The following is a 21,625-nucleotide window of genomic DNA, read 5'->3' as shown; positions in this document are numbered from 1 at the left end:
ACACTAGGAATCAACACTATGGTAACAAAATTTAAGAATGACACTGATATGCTCATCAGCAGACTGCACATGGATGAAGAATCTATGAGTTTGGAAATATAGTATATTAACAGAAACTTCCCAAATTGAAAAGTGAAGAACAAAAAGAAGCAAGAATAGCCAAAAACCGGGGAACAATTACAAAAGGTGTTACATACACATAATGGGGCACCAGAAAAAGAGAAAAGGCATAGAATAAAGATTTAAAGTAAAAATGGCTGAGGATTTCCCAAAAGTACTGACAGACACCAAAACAGATTCAGGATGATCAGAGAACACAAAATTGGATAAATACCCCAAAAATCTAAACCTTGGCACATCTTTTCACAGTGCAAAAAAATCAAAGACAAAGATACAGAAAACTATTGGTGACTTAAGGTCAGCATTTCCCCATTCTCTCTTGGGAATTCACCCAATAGCAAAAACAAAACAAAAAAATCCTAAAATCTAATAAAATCAGAAGACCTGAACTATGATTTAGGTGAAAGGGATACAAGAGTGAAAACTGACAAAAGGAAAGTGCAGAAACAAGGCATGGCCACCTGCTTACAGACTTCAGAGAGCCTGTGGCGTCCACTGTTCCAAAGTAAGAAACACAGCCCGAGTGCACACCCTACCTCTGTGGTCTGCAACAGCAAAAGCCTCCCTCAACCTGCAACAGCTCTAAAAACAGTAGTGATAAAACATGGACGGACCCAGAGATTATTATGCTAAGTGAAATAAACCAGGCAGAGAAAGAAAATATTATGTGATCTCACTTATATGTGGAATCTAATGAACAAAGTGAACTGAGGAACAGAATAGAGGCAGAGGCGGGGTCACAGGGACCAGAGGGACAGCTGTCAGAGGGAAGGGGGATGAGGAGATGGGATCAGAGAAGGTGAAAGGAGTAGTGAAATTATATACACATAACACATAGATACAGATAACAGGACAGCAAATCCCAGAGGGAAAGGGAAAGGGGGTAAAGGGGGTTTAATGGGGGACACGTGGGTGGGGGGAGAGGCTGTTATATTGAGTGGGACACTTGAATCCATGTTAACACAATAAATTAAAATTAATAATAAAAAAACTAAATAAGGAATCACAGATATAAGTAGTATGTGCAGGAAGTGAAGCAAATGTAGCTTTTGCTTGCTATGCTCATGGCGGGAGGAGGCAAGGCCAAAATAAATTTGAGTTAGAGGAGATATTCCCAGTGGCCTGGAACTTGACCCTAGCTCTAACGTCTCAATATGAACCATTTACAAAAAGCTTATCAAGAAAAAAAAGAATCAGCTTTAATACAGCAGAGTAAGAAGAAGGTGTAGGATCATTTTCCACTTCCAGCCATGACAGAACAAAGACCAGACTTAGTCACCTGTAGTGAACAACTAGAAAACCAAACAAATACAGGACACCATGGTGTCAGACACTGGACAGATGGCACAGGCTAAAATCACTGCGGGGGAAATAAATAAAGTGAGCCTTCAAACTGACCATCTGAACTTTCTGAACAGAAAAATCCACATCATGTGGGACCTTCATTTTTTTTAAAGTACAGAAGAACCTATTTAAATTGAACCTCTATCAGAAAAATATAATATAAAAGGATATATATATGGATTTAAGTCTCACCTTACACCTGATGAACTGACTCTATCATAGTATCACAATACTTTAAAAATAAAATGTCATTCTCAATAGCCAACTCAAGACTATTTTTACATTGTGGGTGAACTATTTTCTTGAAATTAAGAACAGACAAACTGATCAATTAATCAAAGATGGCAAAATCAAAGTTAGCCAAGAAGAAACATTTTATATTCAAGGTTTCTTAGGGTTAAAAAGAAACAATGTGAAATAATCGCAATTATTCAAGTTACGACTTTACTTCCAGTTCAGTATTATTTAAAAATAATAAACAAATACCTGCTTTTTTCTAGATCGATGATTTTTAGACGTTTCTGGCTGATCCTCTAAAACATGCGTTCTCTTGCTTCCAGTGGCTGATCTGTTCCCCTTTGTCTTTCTTCTACCTACAAGTAGAAGTACTGCCATCAAAAAATGTTTTGTGTTAAAAGAAAAAGAAAAATTTTTTTTTTCTTTTTCTTTTTTTTGGATTTTTCTGAAACTGGAAACCGGGAGGCAGTCAGACAGACTCCCGCATGCGACCGACAGGGATCCACCCGGCACGCCCACCAGGGGGCGATGCTCTGCCCATCTGGGGCGTTGCTCTGTTGCAACCAGAACCATTCTAGCGCCTGAGGCAGAGGCCATGGAGCCATCCTCAGTGCCTGGGCCAACTTTGCTCCAATGGAGCCTTGGATGCAGGAGGGGAAGAGAGAGACAGAGAGGAAGGAGAGGGGGAGGGTGGAGAAGCAGATGGGCACTTCTCCTGTGTGCCCTGGCCAGGAATCGAACCCGGAACTCCTGCACGCCAGGCTAACGCTCTACCACTGAGCCAATCGGCCAGGGCCAAAGAGAAATGTATTTTTAAAGGTTATTTTTTTAACCATGAAATTCTTATTTATTGTTTTTAGCTATTTTGAGAATCTTTTTTTAAAATTTTTTAAAATTAATTATTTTATTTATTCATTTAGAGAGAAGAGACAGAGAGAGAGAGAGAGAGAGAGAGAGAGAGAAGGGGGGGAGGAGTAGAAAGCATCAACTCCCATATGTGCCTTGACTAGGGAAGCCCAGGGTTTTGAACCGGCAACCTCAGCGTCCCAAGTCAACGCTTTAACCACTGTGCCACGGCAGGTCAGGCCTTTTTTTTTTTTTTTTTTTTACAGAGTCAGAGAGAGGGATAGACAGGAACGGAGAGAGATGAGAAGCATCAATCACCAGGTTTATTTTTGCGACATCTTAGTTGTTCATTGATTGCCTTCTCAAATGTGCCTTGACCGTGGGGCTACAGCAGACTGAGTAACCCCTTGATCGAGCCAGCGACCTTGGGTCCAAGCTGGTGAGCTCTGCTCAAACCAGATGAGCCCGTGCTCAAGCTGGCGACCTCGGGGTCTCGAACCTGGGTCCTCCGCATCCCAGTCTGACGCTCTATCCACTGCACCACCGCCTGGTCAGGCATTGTTTTTAGCTATTTTAAAGAAGAATTCTATGATGTATTTTACGTTTTTCCCCTTTGAATCGTGAAATAGCAGAGTACAGTGCAAAGATCAGCACTGGGAAATCAGAGGGTATGTTTTGAATCTTGATTCTTTTATACATCTTTAAATAAGTTATCTCACCTCCCAGAACCTGCCTTTTCATCATCTGTTACAAGGAGAAATAACATTTGTCTAACAGGTAATAACAAGTGTCGGAGAGGCTGTGGAGAAAAGGAACCCTCATTCATTGCTATCAATGAATGCAAATCAGTACAACCACTATGGGAAGAAACTAGGGTGGGTCCTTTAAAAATTAAGAATAGCACTACCATATGACCCAGCAATCCCTCTTCTGGGCATCTACTCAAAAAATTTGAAAACATTGGTATGTAAAGACACATGCACACCTATGTTCATTGAAGCATTATTCACAGTGGTGAAGACATGAAAAATGGAAACAACCAAAGTGTCCCTCAATGGAAAACTAAATAAAGAAGAGGTGGTACATATATACAGTAGAATACTACTCAGCCATAAGAAACGATGACATAGTGACATTTATGATGACATGGATGGACCTTGAGAACATTATACTGAGTGAAATCAGTAAATCAGAAAAAGCTAAGAACTGTATGATTTCACACATAGGTGGCATATAAAACTGAGACTCATGGACATAAATAAAAGTGAAGCGGTTACCAGGGGGAGGGGATCATGGGAAAGGGGGAAGAGGACTTGAGTGAATGGGGAGGGCATCTGGGAGGGGTTGGGAGGAAGGGTGTAAAGAGGGCCAAATACATGGTGAGGGAAAATGAGTTGACTTTGGGTGATGGGCATACAACAGTGGTCCCCAACCTTTTTTGGGCCACGGATCAGTTTAATGTCAGAAAATATTTTCACAGACCGGCCTTTAGGGTGGGACAGATAAATGTATCACGTGACCGAGACAAGCGTCAAGAGTGAGACTTAGACGAATGTAACAGAGGGAATCTGGTTATTTTTTAAAAATGAAACATTGTTCAGACTTAAATATAAATAAAACGGAAATAATGTAAGTAATTTATTCTTTCTCTGCGGACCGGTACCAAATGGCCCATAGACCGGTACCAGTCCACGGCCCGGGGGTGGGAATCACTGGTATACAACATAATCGACAGTTCAAATACTATAGAAATGTTTACCTGAAACCTATCTACTCTTATTGATCAATGTCACCCTGTTAAATTTAATTTTCTATAAATATCTGTCCTTTAAATTGTCTATTTAGTGTTATATTTTTGTGATTTTTAATTTAAAAATGGCCCTAATGTATTGTGGAAATGCTGTCCAGAGTTCCTAAGTGTAAGACGTGTTCCTTACAGAGAAAGCATGTTAGATGTGCTCCGTTCAGGCAGGAGTTACAGTGCTGCTGGCCATGGGTTCAATGTTAATGAACAGACAATACATATTAAATAAGATGTTTTCAAGCAGAAACACATAAAACAAGGCTATATATTGATCAAGTGACAAAAATGTTGCGACTAGAGGCTCCAAGAGACCCAACTGTGTGTTCCCTGTAATGTTTCCGTATCTAATTCAGTGTTCAGAGACTTTACAGACCATAACTACCGTGCATAGCATGATTCAACTGTATTTGTTTTAGATGAAGTTAAGGCAGAAAAGGAGTGTCTGACCACAGTGAAAGCAGTCAGAACAGCTAGCTAACTCAGCCACCACCTCTAACTAACTGTGAAGTCAAGGCATCTAATCTCTTCGTCTTCCATTTTCTGAAGCACGTGTTTGTGTGTTGTAATGATGAAGTCAAGCATTCTCTTGCTTTAGAAAACATGTCAACTTATCACTTCTAAAACTAATAAAAGTACTCACTTTCAAGAGTTTTTGCTCTTTCTTCTTTTTTATTAAGATCTTGGTGTTGGCAGCCATACTGTGACTTAGATGAGAAGAGATTCCTGTGAGACCTAATGAAACATCAAAACTTGTGACTGGCCCTGCAGACTAGAAAAGCTACGGCAAAGGCAGGTGCTCTACCCGTTCTTAGACATTCTCCTACTTTGTCCTGCCTCCTTGGGTGCTCACCTTGCTTTGTGTCCCACCCTAACCCGTGGCCTCTTAAAACTTTTGTTATCAGACTTCCCTTTTTCCCATCACTTATTTTCTCCATCTCATCTATTCAGAAATCAAGATCCTTTTGGCCTTCCCATTAGATAGATCAAGAAAAAAATATCCCTAGACCTCTGGCTGATAAGTTCATTTTCCCAAAGAGAAATTTCAAAATTCCTTTACACACAATGCAGATATCACGGATGATCTTTATAAGTTCCATAAAGAGCTTTTTTTCAAAAGGTAAAGCTGTTTGAAAACAGGATGTGGCAGAATTTTTTGGCAACCCTGCAAAATTACTATTATTCCAATTTTATAAAGGAGCAAAACAAAGAAAAAAGTAGTTCAGTTAGGCTTAGGCAACTATTTTATCATCACCTAAATCCATACTTTCACCCCTGTAAGTGCTCTATGCAACCTGCTAATCCTTTTCGTTCCTCTCAAAACTGCTGTGCCCTTTGAGCGCCATTCTCAGCCTCTTCACCACGTGTGGCTCTCCTCTCTTCTGTGGCCTTCTCAAGTAGAGACTGACTTCATCTTCCATCTTCCATGAATAGGGTCCCAGAGGGGGTCTCTATACTTTTCATTTCCTAATGAACACCACTTTCAGGATCCTGTTTCCATAGAAACCTTAGCCCTTGAGGACTCGAGTCACTGAGGTGTACCAGCACCTCTATTTAGTCCATCACAACCTTCCAAGCACTTCCTGTTGTCCACTGACCTCTCTCTACCCCCAGCTGCTGCTTTATCATGAGTTACTCAGCATTCCCACAGATAACCCATATACCACCCTGGCCTCTCCATCTCTCATTTCCAGTGAGCTCTTCTCACCACGTCAACCACCCCACATGTGGTTCCACTCAGCATCCCGACTGTTCTAACTCTGAAATTACTCATGCTGACTTTCAACTCTCTGGACATGTAAAATTATCTGTTGTAGCATTTCTAGTAAGCTATATATAGTTTTCCAAGTAATTTCTTAAGTCAGAATTTGGGACATTTTTCAGAAATGTAAGCTGCACCCACTCTGGCCCCAGCAGCATAATCTTGTTTCTATGGCAGAATAAGAATTTATAAACACCCGTGCTTTCAGCTTCAGTCCTCCCTCCGCGTGCATTCCAGCAATGGCCGTGTAGAAACAACGTGAACAACCAGGCTCCCAGAGGCAGGTCTTCACACTTTGGAATTTCAGGACATGTCAGGGCCTTGAGTACTGTGGTAAGTAGGACCTGGCAATATTCTTTAACCATACTATTTTTGTGGTAGTTACTGTGCCCTAGCTAGGTCTTCATGAACTGCTTAAAAGACATTAAAAACAGTAAAGAAAAATGTCAATTCACCTTACCTCATTAACGATAGTGTACACTGTGAGGATTCAGTTACTGTGGATGGTCTGTCATTAACACTTTTAAAAGAGGAAAAAAATTATTAGAATGTAATAAAAAGAACCATTTCATAAGAATAGTACTTTCCACACAGTCAATTTATTAAAAATTTCAATTCCTAAAAAATATATTTGGGTCCTGGTTGGTTGGCTCAGTGGTAGAGCGTCAGCCCGGCATGTGAAGTTCCAGGTTCAATTCTCGGCCAGGACACACAGGAGAAGTGCCCATCTGCTTCTCCACCCTTACCTCTCTCCTTTCTGTCTATTTCTCTCTTCCTCTCCTGCAGCCAAGGCTCCATTGGAGCAAAGTTGGCCCGGGAACTGAGGATGGCTCCATGGCCTCCACCTCAGGTGCTAGAATGGCTCCAGTTGCAGTGGAGCAACGCCCCAGAGAGGCTGAGCATCGCCCCCTGGTGGGCATGCCAGGTGGATCCTGATGGAGCGCATGCGGGAGTCTGTCTGTCTGCCTCCCCCTGCTCCTCACTTTGGAAAAATACAAAAAAAAAAAAAATCTTTGGGAAAGAAACTCTGGCAAGATTAGGACATATATTGACCATTGCAACATGGCAAATTTTTGTCAGAAACACTTAGTAGAGGATAGTAAATCAAGCTTCCCAAACACAATTAAGCAGAATCAATGCTGTAATCAAGTGTTCATAATGTCAGTCTTTCAAAAACTCTCCCATGGATCTTTATTCCTACTCAAGTTTAATTTCTTGTCCTCTCTACCAGTCTTGAACAAACTTTTTACAAATCCCTCTCCTTTGCGGTAGTTAAAACAAGCTTCCACAAACACAGCATGACCATTCACACCAACACAGCTGCACTGAAGCGCTCTCTCCTGAAACGCCACTTCCTCTTAGGCCCCGCCCTCCACAGCTCCGTGCGGTGCTCCCAGTCCCTGAAGATGTCCATGTCGAGTCTTCCAGCGGAGCAGCCCGTCTATAAACCAGCAAATTATGTAATGTCTGCTACTGTTTCTGTCTCACATCTATCATTCCTACAGCCTCTAATAGTTCATAAACTTTATCAGAGCAAACATTTCTTTTATCTAGTACTGATCACACGAGGGCTTCATCCTTCCTAGCATTTGCCTGATCTTGTGGTCACAGTTCTGATTCTATCTGCTTCCAGGATGGATTTGATTTTTATGTCTAGTTTTTGTCTCTGTGTCTATGCACTACAAGTTCTGTGTGTGAGGTAATGAACTAGACACCAAGGATACAACGCTAATTAAGAGCCTCCAAACAATTCTCAATCTAGTGGGCAAAGAGGTATGCTACTATCCAAGGTAAGTCCTTTTAAGGTGTGATTCATGTTATGGGAGCACAGAAGTGACAACTCTGATCAGAGAGCTTAACAAGACTTCTTATAGGTAACCTTTGAGCTAGACCTTGAATGGCAAGAAAGAGCTTGTCTTGGAGGAAATAGAAAAAGAGAAATTCTAAATGGAAGCAAGGGTCGAGGCATAAAAGAGCCTGTAATATTTCAAGATGAGGGAGATCTGGTCACTAGAAAGTACCATCTATGTAGACAGAGAGGGGTTAATACTTAGGAACAAAGTTATTTATGAAAAAAGCAGCAAGGGGCTATGTAAGGCCTCATAAGTCAGGCCAATCAATTCTAAGACATCCAGTTAGAAACAGAAAGTCGGTAGAGGTGATGAAACTGAGGTGATATGGACAGACTTGTTCTCATGGGAAGCCAACTCTGATGTCATGCCAAGGATGGATTTGTGTAGTACAAGCTAAGTCATAATTTATAACATTAATGACAAGAAAGCATGGGTTAGAGAGGTATTTCTGAGACGAGATCCATAACACTTGGGGAGATAACTAGATGTGTGAGGTGAAGGAGAGTCAGAGTACAGAGGGCAGAGGAGAACATCAGGAATTGTTTTACACACTGATTTATTTTGTGTCTAGGAGACATTTGAAATAAGTGGGTGATACATGAGGAGGGGGACGTAGGACATGTGTTCACTACAAGAATCACAGTAAGTTTTAATTTTATTTTAAAGCAGTATTACACTGGGCAGGAAGTCTGGGCCATAAGAATATATTAGGTCTTAGTATTACTACTTTGATTTCCTAAACAAAGTGAAATAATTGATCAATAAAAATAAAATCTGTATTTCTCAAAATGAGTCTTAGAAAAAAATAAGTCAATGAGAACTAAGACTTTAACCACCTTTGGGGATATGAACCAGTGAGGAGCAGATCATGTTCTGAAAGCAGGGACAGGAGAAATTAAAAGATTGCTGAGCTCAGTCTTGAGGTGTGACCAAAGCCAGGTTCACCTACCTTGGACTCCAATCCCCAACTCCAGATAAGTACTTAAGATGGGGAACCTTCAGCACCCAAGTCACGGTCACAAGAAAAAACAGTAATTTTACATCCATTGCTAAATACATCCACCAGAGACCACAGGGTATCTATCTAGCCTGCGGTTAAGGATGAGAGAATAGAGGGAATAGACGATGGCTTCAACAGAAAAGAAGATTTTACATTGGTAGAGTTTATATTACTGACAGGGTGAGCTTCTAAAGCCAAAGCAAAAGGACAAATCAATTCTATAAAAGTCACCCTTGTAAACCTTTAAAGAAGAAATAACTTTGGAGACTAAACTCTTGTCTCTTAAATACGGACTGACACAGCGGTTCCCCCCAGCACTGGAGGAAGCACTAGACAAAGCAAGCTTACCCTTAGAGAAGACGAATGGGCAATGCCTTAAGTACTAGGAAAACTCTCAATACCAGGGGTCCCCAAACTTTTTACACAGGGGGCCAGTTCACTGTCCCTCAGACCGGTGGAGGGCCAGACTATAAAAAAAACTATGAACAAATCCCTATGCACACTGCACATATCTTAAAGTAAAAAAACAAAACGAGAACAAATACAATATTTAAAATAAAGAACAAGTAAATTTAAATCAACAAACTGACCAGTATTTCAATGGGAACTATGCTCCTCTCACTGACCACCAATGAAAGAGGTGCCCCTTCCGGAAGTGCGGCGGGGGCCGGATAAATGGCCTCGGGGCCGCATGCGGCCCGCAGGCTGTAGTTTGGGGACCCCTGCTCAATACAGTCACATCAGGAGGGCAAGTGGGATCTGAAAACTAAGGCGCACAGATCACTTAGGTTTCCACCATAACACTGTTCCAGAACACACGTCCCAAGAATGGCAAATGATATTACACTGTTTAAATTATGTCTTTTCTCACTCTGTTTTTGCTCAGCACATATAACAGAATTTTGCATAAGCCATGAAATAACTCTACTCCAAATCACCAATGTTAATCATCAGCAATACAATATACTACCCACTGCCCAATTACTTTTATTAATAATAGCTCACTACTATCACTTTCACATCAAGATGCTGCATTCATAAGACAACAAAATATATCAATGGACTTACAAACCTGTTGTCTACATCCAAATTAGCATTGATTTCCATGTCAGTATCATCACTATCAGGCTTATCTTGATAAGTTTCTGTTCTTGCTCTTTTACTTTCTACTACCTTTGCTGCTGCCTTAAAACAGGGGGTTGGGAGAGAAAGGAATGCGTTAAGCCATTTGAAATAAAGAGCAGTAAGTTAAACTTCTAATTCTCTGATAGTCTCAACCAGAGTATCCATCCACAGGCCAATCGGCACCATGCTGTAGTTCCCCAGCAACTGTGACACACCAGCAGCTGTGCTAGCTAGCTACCTGCCCGCTGTATAGCATCATGGAGGTCTTTCCTTGTAAATGAATGCTACATACAATGCTCTTGTGGCAAATTGAAGAAAAAAGGTTACTTAAAAAAAAATCAGTAAAAATTCCAGATACTTTAAAATAAAACTACCGTAAATTAATCAATGCTCCACTGTAACATATTAAGTTAAAAATTTTGAGGCCAAAACAGAGGCTAAAATGTTACATTTTAAAGGCCCTTCTTCAGTCTAATTTTACTTCCAAAACTACACTAAAACTTTCTGTAAAAATTAAACTTATTTCTTAACTCAATCTAAGTTTCCCCCTTAACTTTTTATTTTGAAATATCTCAACTTTTATTTTGAAAAGTTGTAAAAATACTAAAGATCACCGATAAACTCTTTAAATTCACTAACTATAACATTTTGACACATTCTTCTACAAAATCACTTAATAAAATTCTGATTTGTTTTTAAAGAATTTCTATTTCAAGTATTCTTCTTTAGTCCAACAATTTCTCCTAAGTCTACCAGTCTTTCTGGAAAATACATACCTTCATTAGAAATGTTGATGATTTTTCATCAAGCACACAATTTATATAACTCTTAACTTTCTCCATCATGAGGTTATAGCTGAAATGTTGATAAAAGGAATGAAATGTATCTTTCTGAGAGATTATTGTAAGCAATTTCCTTTGCAAAGACTAGAGAAAACAGAAGAAACATTAACATATAAATTGCAAATAAGATACTAGAAATTGTCAAATGTTAAATCAAAAAGACCACTTTCAAAGACACAAACTTGAGACTTTAAAAATTCTCATGTTTTAAATGGCACAATTTTTTTCTGAATTAAAAAAAAATCTTATATTTCACACACAAAAAAAGAACTTAAACTATTATAAATATGTATGTCCATTACAAAATTTAAGATCTAAGATATCATCTATACAATTATAGCCCTTGTTTATAAGTAGGGACAGGGAACCCAATAAATGTATCAGGCTTTCTGCTGCAATATGGAGTGTGATACCCTAGGAACAGGACCAAATTAGAGACAGACTGAGCCTCATTAAAACTACAACCAACCCTCAACTTGGCTCAGTCCCTCAATGGGTGAAGGTGATCGCCCCCCCAACTCTGCATATACCTACTCATCTGGGAAACAGAAATCAAACCCAGTTGATACACTGCACAGCTGCCAGAAGGACTAAAATGAAAGCCCCAGCTAAGGTCTGTGAAATAACTGGAACTCTCCCGCAGCATGGAGGAATTGACATAAATATTTTGAAAAGCTATTTGGTAGCCTCTACCAAAACTCAGTATGTTCATATCTTATAACCCAGGAATTCTAAGTACATACCAATAGAAACACACATATATGCTCCATACAATAGCCACGTATAAAGGAATGTAATAACCCCAAACTGGAAATGAATCAACCGTCCATCAATATTACAATGGATAAGTTATAGTATACTCCTAAAATGAAGTAATGAGAATGGTCAAACTATTGTTATACAGAACACCCTGGATCAATCTTACAATACAAACTTGCTATATGATTCTACTATAGAAAGTCCAGAAACAAGTAAAAACTGATCTTAGATGTTACGAGTCATGCCAGCGGTGGCCTTGAGAAGGTGCGAGGGACAGTGACTGGAGGGTGGAGGTGCTGGTGATCTTCTGATCCGTGATCTAGGGGCTCATCATAAAACTGTGTTCCTTTTGTGAAAACACACCTACTTATACATTTATGATACATGTACTCTACTAGGAGTATGCTATTGTTCAATAAAAAGTTCACAGAAAACATGTAAAACTATCTTTTCTTTGAAAAAGCTTAATTTACTCCAATAGCACTGTTTTTAATATTTGACCTTAATATTACACAAACAAAAATGACTAATGATCATGTAAGAAACCTACAGAATAATGAGCAAGTTATAATGCATTCTTCCATACCGGCAATGCCCAATACAGTATTCATATAACCTAGTGGTGGGCAAACTCATTAGTCAACAGAGCCAAATATCAACAGTACAACGATTGGACTTTCTCTTGAGGGCCAAATTTTTTAAACTTAAACTATATAGGTAGGTACATTCCTTACTGAGGTAGCGCCCGCACGTGGTATTTTGTGGAAGAGCCACACTCAAGAGGCCAAAGAGCCGCGTGTGGCTCGCGAGCTGCAGTGCCGACCACTGGTATAGCCCAATGCCACACATGGCTACTGAGCCCAGAACTTAGACACAATTGTAAAACACTCAGCAGGTTTCGAAGACATAGTACAAAAAAAAGAGTGCAAAACATTTCATTAATACTGATTTATACTGATTAAATGTTAAAAATAATGGTTTTTACTATATTGAGTTAAATAAAATGTTATTAAAATTAGTTTCACTTGTTTCTTTTTACTTTAAATTTGGCTACTAGAAAATTTTAAATCATGTATGTGACTTGCATTGTCTTTACCGGACAGCAAGGTTCTATACTGTTTACCATTCTTTTTCTCCTTGCATGTTCTTTCATTTTTCTTCATTCCATAGATACAGTTCTAAAATTCCAAATCCAATTTAAACAATTACCGTGTGAGAATGTGATCCACCAAATATTCTTTCAAAGACTTCTTCTGCTTCCTTAAAATTGCCACTTTCCATACAAACAGCTGTAGCCTAAAAGATAGGATGACAAATATATACCTTAGATTGCTTTTTGAAAGACTGAACTGTTGTTTAATATTGAAATAACGCTGCCCTGGCCAGACAGCTCAGTGGTTAGCATCGTTCTGATACACCAAGGATACAGGTTTGATTTCTGGTCAGGGCACTCACAAGAATCACCAATGAATGCATAAAAAAGTAGAACAAACCAATGTTTGGCTCTTTCTCTTCTACTTTCTCTCTCTAAAATGAATAAATAAAAATTTTAAAAAAGGAATGCAGATAAGTCTGAACTTCATTTAGAATATTTTTATGTAGAATACATTTTTTTTTGTATTTTTCTGAAGCTGGAAATGGGGAGGCAGTCAGACAGACTCCCGCATGCGCCCGATCGGGATCCACCCAGCATGCCCACCAGGGGGCAATGCTCTGCCCATCTGGGGCGTCGCTCTGTTACAACCAGAGCCATTCTAGCGCCTGAGGCAGAGGCCACAGAGCCATCCCCAGCGCCTGGGCCAAATTTTGCTCCAATGGAGCCTTGGCTGCGGGAGGGGAAGAGAGAGACAGAGAGGAAGGAGAGGGGGAGGGGTGGAGAAGCAGATGGGTGCCTCTCCTGTGTGCCCTGGCCGGGAATCGAACCCGGGACTCCCGCATGCCAGGCTGACGCTCCACCACTGAGCCAACCTGTAGAATACATTTTTTATATGTTTAGTAATTTTGATTTGATAAATTATATAAAAGTACTTTTTCAAAAATTAACTGTGGTTTAAAAAGACATGAAAAATTTCATATATACCAATAAATACACAGCATTTTATCTCTAATTTAGGCCAAATAAAAGGTAGGTATTAATAAATTAGAATCTACATTACATATACTTAGGACCCACTTAAATATTCTGATAACAGGGAAATGGGAGGGGACGTAGATGGCCTTCATGATGATTATAATATGTATAATATCTGCTAGATAGGATGCCTGGAAAATTTCTAATGAAAACTAGGAATCCAGATGCTTTTCAATATTCATTTCATAAACTGGCCTTTTTGATATTATATGTGGTAAGGTATGGGACCACCAGTACCATTCTAAGTAGCTTTATAAACCTGGGCAAATTATTTTACCTCGTGTGTCTCATTTTCATTTTATGCGAAAGGGTGGAAATAAGATTACCTGCTTCATACATAGGGTTGTGAAGGTTTGAGAGTTATATGTGGAAGTACTTAGAATAGTGCCTGGCAAATAGTAAGCAATGTTATATATTTGCCACATATTTCATGGTAACCCACTCAACTTTATACTGGTATGCTAAGGAAGGCCTGTTCTCCAGAGGCCCCCTCAAATTGAGATAAAGTGACAAATCTCTTTGCTCTAGATCAGGGGTCTCAAACTCGCAGCCGCATGCGGCCCGCCGAACAATTTTGTGCGGCCCGCATACTAATCCACGAAGTTCAAAATATTTTGGATAAAATTAAGTAAGCCTAGGGGCCTACTTGTATTTTTCATTTCTCTAGCATCCTAGCTAGATATTAGCTTAGTTAACAGCAGTTGTGATGCGAACTACAGTTTCTGGTCGTTTTGTGACACTGAGTAAACTGCATGTACGATTGTGCTTGTTGTACTGATTTTTTTTTTTTTTTGTTTTCAACTGCAGTGAGAAAAGTGTTGCGTAACAGTTGCCTTTTGTAGACCTAGTGCGGCCCGCCGAAGGGCTGTGATCTTGCTCTGTGGTCCACATGCTGAGTTGAGTTTGAGACCCCTGCTCTAGATTGAAATTCTTAAAAGAAGCAATCATTTTCCAGCCCATTCTCTTAGGTCTGAATCTACTCAACAGGCATTGTCGTATCAATAATTAATTCTTAGGAACGAGCATCACCACCTGGATTTTCTCTCCTACTCAACAGTGAAACATTTCTTTTGTAATGTGAAAGTTTATCTAGCTAACAAAATTCCTCTTAGCAAAACATATTTTTCCTCCTATTTTTGACTTTTTTTGACATCACTCTTTAGTAGGCTACTCCCAAAATTCTCTCTACATAGTTAAAACTTTACATTCTCTTGATCACAAAGTTCCACTGATTTTAAAAAAATCAAATGTTCTACTTTTTTTCGTATTTATAATCTTTAAATAATAATTGAGGGGGCACAGCCTTGGCTGGACAGCTCGGTTGCTTAGAGCATCATTCCAAAGTACAGAAGTTGCCAGTTTGATGCCCAGTCAGGATACATACAGGAACAGATCGATGTCCCTGTGTCTCACCCTCTCCCTTCCTCTATCTAAAATCAATAAACATTAAAAAAATAATAATTAAGGGCACAGATCACAAGTTTTTCAAAACTGCTTGATGATCTTTAAATATACTGTTCACAAAAATTAGAGGATATTGCAAAATGAATATGAAGCAATAAAAAAAGCATTTGATTTTTATTAAAGAACATCAGAAAAGCAAATGACAAGTCAAAGACAGTTGTATGATTACATAAATGAGATGCAAAACCAACTTTTATTTCATTGGTGAAAATGCACTATACAGAAGGCTGAAAGTACTGAAGTATCTGCACGTTCCCTGATCCCCTAATTTTTGTGAGTAGATGTGACACATTTTCCAAAGTGTGGGCACTGAACACTTAGGTAGCAAACACTAATCCCAGCTCTTAGAACTCATGTCAAGACTGTAAGCCACAAATGGCTCTATTCAAGATTCTTAAGTGATGTTCAGTCCCCAGGGGTTTGGGGATAACAACAACAACAAAAGACTGTAAACCAAATGTCAAATTTCTAAAATACTTGATTAAATTTTACTCGGGGTTTACGTCCCAACTTTTATTAGAATGGCTCTTAATTTCTTTAGATGTTATATTTTTATTTTCTAGCAAAATAATAGATAATTATAAACACAAAGTAGCACTCATACCTGAATTTTAATTAAATTCTGTATTTCTTCATGAAGTTTGTCATGTTCCTTTTCAATTGAATCCCAAATTATTAGTGCTGATTCCAAGGGTGTAATTCGTTCATCAGTTTCAAACTGTGCATCTTTTAAAACCAGAACAAAAATAAGTAACTAAGAAAGCTAAGTAGAAGCCTTGGCTAGTTGGCTCAGTGGTCAAGCACTGGCCCTGTGTGTGGAAGTCCCGAGTTCAATTCCGCGTCAGGGCACACAGGAGAAGCACCTATCTGCTCCCTCCCACCCCCACAGCCATGGTTCATTGGCCCCAGGTGGGAGCCTTGGCTCAGGCACTATAATACCTTGGTTGCTAAGCAATGGAGCAATGGCCTCAGATTGGCAGAGCGTTGCCCCTTAGGGGACTTGCCATGTGGATCCTAGCCAGGGTGCATGTGGGAGTCTGTCTCTCTGCCTCTCAATAATAATGATTAAAAAAAAAAAAAAAGCAAAGAATAATCTTACTTTGTCAATTTAAAAAATTCATTTCTTTAAATATTTACTGAGTGCATACTACCTGCCAGACACTCTTGTATATAGCAGTGCAGGGAAGTAATCTGATTTTTCAAGTTAATTTCCTTATTAAAATCAACTTTAATAATGAAAAATCTAGATGAGTTCACAACATTTAAAGCTTTTCTTTACTAAATAATTCATAAGTCTAACTGCATTATAACATGAAATTAGTTTATTTTGAATTTGATTTTGCCATATACTACTTGAGATCCTTGTTTTACATTTTGTGAATGTTTGAAATAGGATCTTTTAAGAAAGTTATTTCTCTACGAATATTCTTTAGTCACCAAGGCTTGAAATCTAAAGAGTACTATGTTACTGTTCCTTTCTCATCTCCATATCTAATCTGTTGTAAAACACTGTATAGTGATTTAAAAATCTTGACTTTAAAGTTTATTCCAGACTCTGTTATTACCTGCGTGGTGCTGAAAGTTATTTCACCTTTCTAAGCCTCATTTTTTTCACCCATCTCATAGGATTTATGTGAATATTTAATGAGACAGTATTTATATTACTGTTAAACTTTTTAAAAACAATTCTGACCAGGTTGTTTTGATCAAAGACTTGCTGAGGCCTGGCCTGTGGTGCTGCAGTGGATAAGGCATTGAGCTGGAAAGCTGAGGTTGCTGATTTGAAATCCCAGGCTTACCTGGTCAAGGCACATATGGGAGTTGATACTTCCTGCCCCCCACCCTCTTTCTCTCTCTCTCCCCCTATCTAAAATGAATAAAATCTTAAAAAAAATAAATAAAAACAAAACTTGCTGTGGCTGGTAACTACTTAGCAAATTATACATGAATGTCTCAATCTGACATTCAGAACCTTCACTATAATCTACACATATCACTTATAACATTGGGGAACAAAATTTTTGTTGCATCCACAAAAACACTTGTTCTTACCTAATTCAAGTGTGCTGATCTCAAATCTGATACTAGTTTTTCTCTGTAAGCAACAGTTTTTTTGCAATTCAAGATTTTAGGTTTTCATCTTATTGTAAAATTTTCAACATTTAGTTTAACATAATGAAGTAGCATGTCTTCTTGGTATCATCCTTGTAAAAATATAATAATTTATATAATGCAGTAAATACACTAATACACTAAAAGGTATGACTGCATCAGAATTTGTCTACAATTTCAAAATAGAAAATATTAAAACACTTATTTTAATCATAAAATTTGTGCAAAACTTATTTAAATTCTATTCAGGCAAAAATTTGTGTTTGTAGCTCTTGCATTTGTGTACTTGTTGAGGACAATCTCGTTTGATGCTCCAGCAGTAGTCTGCCATCATATTTCTGTCCCATCGCCCCTGATAACGCTCTTCCACTGTCTTCAGATCTTGATGAAAGCGTTCTCCCTGCTCATCACTAACAGCTCCAAGATTTTCGGGAAACTTATCAAGGTGACTGTTCAGGAAGTGAATCTTAATGCTCATGTTACATTCAATGTCGCAGAAAGCCAACAGCATCTTTTGAACCAGAAGTTCATAGTTTTCTGTTGCCAAGGAAATTCTTTGTAACTGCCACAAAAGACTGCCATGTTGCTTTTTCCTCCTTATTCATCTTCCTGGCAAATTCTTCATCATGTAGGAGGGTTCGAATTTGAGGTCCATTGAATACACCTGCTTTTATCTTCTCAAAAGAAAGGTAGGAAAAGCAGAAATAATATGTTGAAAGCATTCACTTTCTTTATTCAAAGCTGAACAAACTGCCTCATTAAGCCAATTTTGATGTGAAGTGGGGGAAAAAATGATCCTGTCTCGATTAACTTCAGGTTCATTCACAATATTTTGCATCCCTACTACCAGAGCTTCACATTTCGGCCACTCTTTCTGTGTCCAGTGTTTCTCCTGAGCTCGGCTGTCCCACAAACAGAGAAAGCAAGGATACTTCGTGAAAGCTCTCTGTTGTCCTAGCAGGAAATTTACCATTTTAAGATCCACACAAATGATCCAGTTATGCTCCTCATACTTCAGAAAGTCGAGGACAACTTTTAAGTCATTATAATCTTCTCGCAGATGAGTTGAATAACCAATTGGAACTGCCTGTGTAGAACACATTTCAGACTCCGTTTAGAGCTGTCAAGAAATAGCTGCCATCCTGTTGGACTGTAAGTGGTAACACCTAGCTGGCTGAGAAGACTACTGATATCATGACAGTAAACAAAGCGTTTGTCTTCAGAAAAAAAGTCCACAAAAATTTGTTCACGCTTCCTGAAATGGGATACTTTAGCTGACTGATGAAGTACATTCTTTTCTTGAAGCCCGGAGGCTAATAACTCAGCTGCTTTCTTTGATAGGCCCAAATCTCTTACTAAGTCATTCAATTCAGGTTGGCTAAACTGCTGAGGGGTTAATGACTGCTTGGCATCAGAAGAAGACACTTCAGATTCTACAACCATTTCCTCATGCATCTTATCAAAATACACTTGATCACCATGTTCACTTTCTTCGTCCTTAGAAGAAATAAAACCATTGAAAACTGGAACTGGGAGTGTCTCAGAGTGTGGGATAGGTCGTATTGCTGAAGGAATATTCGGATATACGATCATATGCTGTTTTTTCTTGCCAATGCCCTTTGTATGGATCAGACAGAAATAAAAGTCACTGCTGTGGTCCTTAGGTTCACGCCAAACCATGGAAATACCAAAAGGCATTCCTTTGCGTTTTCCTTTTGTCCAGTCATGAAGCATTTCCTCACAATTATGACACACAATATGAGGAGCCCAATTCTTGTCTTGATCGCCAAGGGGAACTTGAAAATAGGCAATATATGCACATGTCACAAATGATGAAATATTGCGCCTTTGATGTTGAAGTGTGTAACAGCCACATATATAACAGAAGGTGTCAGGACTATTCTTACATTTACGCTTACTCAAAGAAGCCATGATTCTATCTTAAAACAAAATAAGAGGGTGTTTTTATCAGATAATTTTTTACATTTAAAAACAACTACAATTATGTAAAAGTGATGTTTGTAAACATTATTTGCTTTGTGGTTATGTTCAATCCAAGAGTCGTTGCCCTTTAACTCCAATTTAAAAACTAATGCATGCCATTAACTGTAACAAAAAGAAATTAAAATTGCATAAAAACTAGAGCATGCACCAAAAAATGGACTTCAGATTTGGAATCAGCAATACAGAAATATATAGAAATGTTCTAAAACCTCATGCAATAGAAAATGAAAAAAATAATTTTTCCCCAGTGACTCATTCACTCAGCAAATACTGAGCATTCACTATCTCACTATGTGTAAGCACTTGACTAAGAATTGAGAATGTCTCAGTGAATAAGGCCATATTCTTGGGATGCTCACAATGCTAATGGCAAAGACAAACAATTTAATGTCAGAGTAATAAGTGCTAGTAAGGAAGAAAGGGTACTAGGAATCAAGGTGATGCGGGAGAGACCCTCAAGTAGGGTGGTTAGGGAAGGCCTCTCTGGGGAAGTAACAAGAGCTGAGGTCAGCATAATGTGAAGCAGAAGCAGCAGAGATCTACAGAAAACATTCCCCAGGGCACAGCAAGGACTAAGGTCCCCCGAGTGGCAGTTTGGTTTTCAAAAGACAGACAGGAGGCCAGTCTGCTAAAAGCAGTGGACATGTGGGATGCATGCCATCAGAGATGATGGAGGTGGGAAGTAAACACCTGTTTCAGAACTTTGGATGTAGAACAAACAGGATTTGCTGTTGGATGTAGACTGTGAGGGAAAACCAGGAACTCTCAGGTTTAAACAACTGGATAAATGGTGCTGCCACTTACTAACATGGGAAGCCTGGGTGAGAAGCACGTCTGTGGAGTTAAGCATGGAAATCAAGAGTTCTACTATTCAAAAGACAATAAATAAACAGATAAAAACAACAAAAAGTTATACTATCCAGGTAAACTAGTTTATTCCTCTCATAACTAATGATTTTGTTTTGTCTAGAATACTATTTTCACATGCTGATGTAATCCATCAATCTTCCTAGGTTTAGAGCAAACTCTACCTTCCTGAAACCCTTGTTACGCTAGCCAAGTGTTGGGAAATTCCACCATTCCTATTTGTCACGCTTTGCAGTCTTTTATACTTATCTGAACAGTCCTATAAACATTTAATTCTTGAAGGCAGAAAACCTGACTCTAAAAAGCATGACTGTATTTCTCATTTTGAGTACAGGAACAACATAGTATATTCTTTATATTCCTCTCAATCCCTATAGTTCCTGGTACATTAGTAGTTCCACAGCAACTATGTAAAAATAAACATACTCAAGAGGATTGTAAATGGCTTATCCTTTTTTCCTTTGTAAAATTAGAGGGACCGTGGTAGAGCGTCGGCCTGGCGTGCAGGAGTCCCGGGTTCGATTCCAGCCAGGGCACACAGGAGAGGCACCCATCTGCTTCTCCACCCCTCCCCCTCTCCTTCCTCTCTGTCTCTCTCTTCCCCTCCCGCAGCCGAGGCTCCATTGGAGCAAAGATGGCCTGGGCGCTGGGGATGGCTCCTTGGCCTCTGCTCCAGGCGCTGGAGTGGCTCTGGTCGCAACAGAGCGATGCCCCGGAGGGGCAGAGCATCGCCCCCTGGTGGGCAGAGCTTTGTCCCCTGGTGGGCGTGCTGGGTGTATCCCGGTCCGGCGCATGCGGGAGTCTGTCTGACTGTCTCTCCCTGTTTCCAGCTTCAGAGAAATACAAAAAAAAAAAAAAAAAAGAAATTAGAGGGACCGTGCAATTTAATATCAGCAGATTCAACCTTTCCTACTTTATTCCCTGGGGTTCTATCCTGATTGTTTAATCAACTTTTTAGATATAAAAATGTTTATTCGTATTCTAAGTGTCTTTGTGGCTCTGTGGTAGGTTTTTATGATACAAACATGAAGAAGAAAGTTTCTGCCCTTGTAGAACATACATGCTAGCTACGAAAGAAGACATGAAGACAAACCAATCTAACTGGTACTTTACTAACTATATAGGACGGTTGAAAGTCAGTTTACAGTTGTGTTTATGAAAAATAACAAATAATAATACATGAATAAACTGTTTTGCATACTCACAACTGTAAACCTACATCTGCCTTATATTATGCAGTGGTTTTCAACCCTACCTATACCTCACAATCATCTGAGGAGCCCAGAGATTGACTTCATTAGTACAGGTAGAGGCCATGCATCTCTTTTCTAAGAGCTCTCTAGGAGAGTCTGGTGTAT

General features: G+C 39.1%; 1 protein-coding gene across 3 annotated transcripts in view; it reads right to left on the bottom strand.

Annotated features, from left to right (window-relative positions):
• Positions 1-21,625, bottom strand: part of TERF1 (telomeric repeat binding factor 1) — a 39,074-nt gene that overhangs the window by 7,588 nt on the left and 9,861 nt on the right. For all 3 annotated transcript variants that reach the window (XM_066266317.1, XM_066266318.1, XM_066266320.1), the window contains 7 exons: positions 15,889-16,010; positions 12,899-12,985; positions 10,865-11,014; positions 10,036-10,148; positions 6,571-6,630; positions 4,992-5,083; positions 1,951-2,057 (listed from right to left, as the gene is read on the bottom strand). In XM_066266317.1, the coding sequence (XP_066122414.1) occupies positions 1,951-2,057; positions 4,992-5,083; positions 6,571-6,630; positions 10,036-10,148; positions 10,865-11,014; positions 12,899-12,985; positions 15,889-16,010 (731 nt within the window). The remainder of the gene's footprint in view (positions 1-1,950; positions 2,058-4,991; positions 5,084-6,570; positions 6,631-10,035; positions 10,149-10,864; positions 11,015-12,898; positions 12,986-15,888; positions 16,011-21,625) is intronic.

The sequence above is a fragment of the Saccopteryx bilineata genome, chromosome 3 (genome assembly GCF_036850765.1).
Source record: "Saccopteryx bilineata isolate mSacBil1 chromosome 3, mSacBil1_pri_phased_curated, whole genome shotgun sequence".
Lineage (NCBI taxonomy): Eukaryota > Metazoa > Chordata > Mammalia > Chiroptera > Emballonuridae > Saccopteryx > Saccopteryx bilineata.
This window is presented reverse-complemented; position numbering and strand designations above follow the sequence as displayed.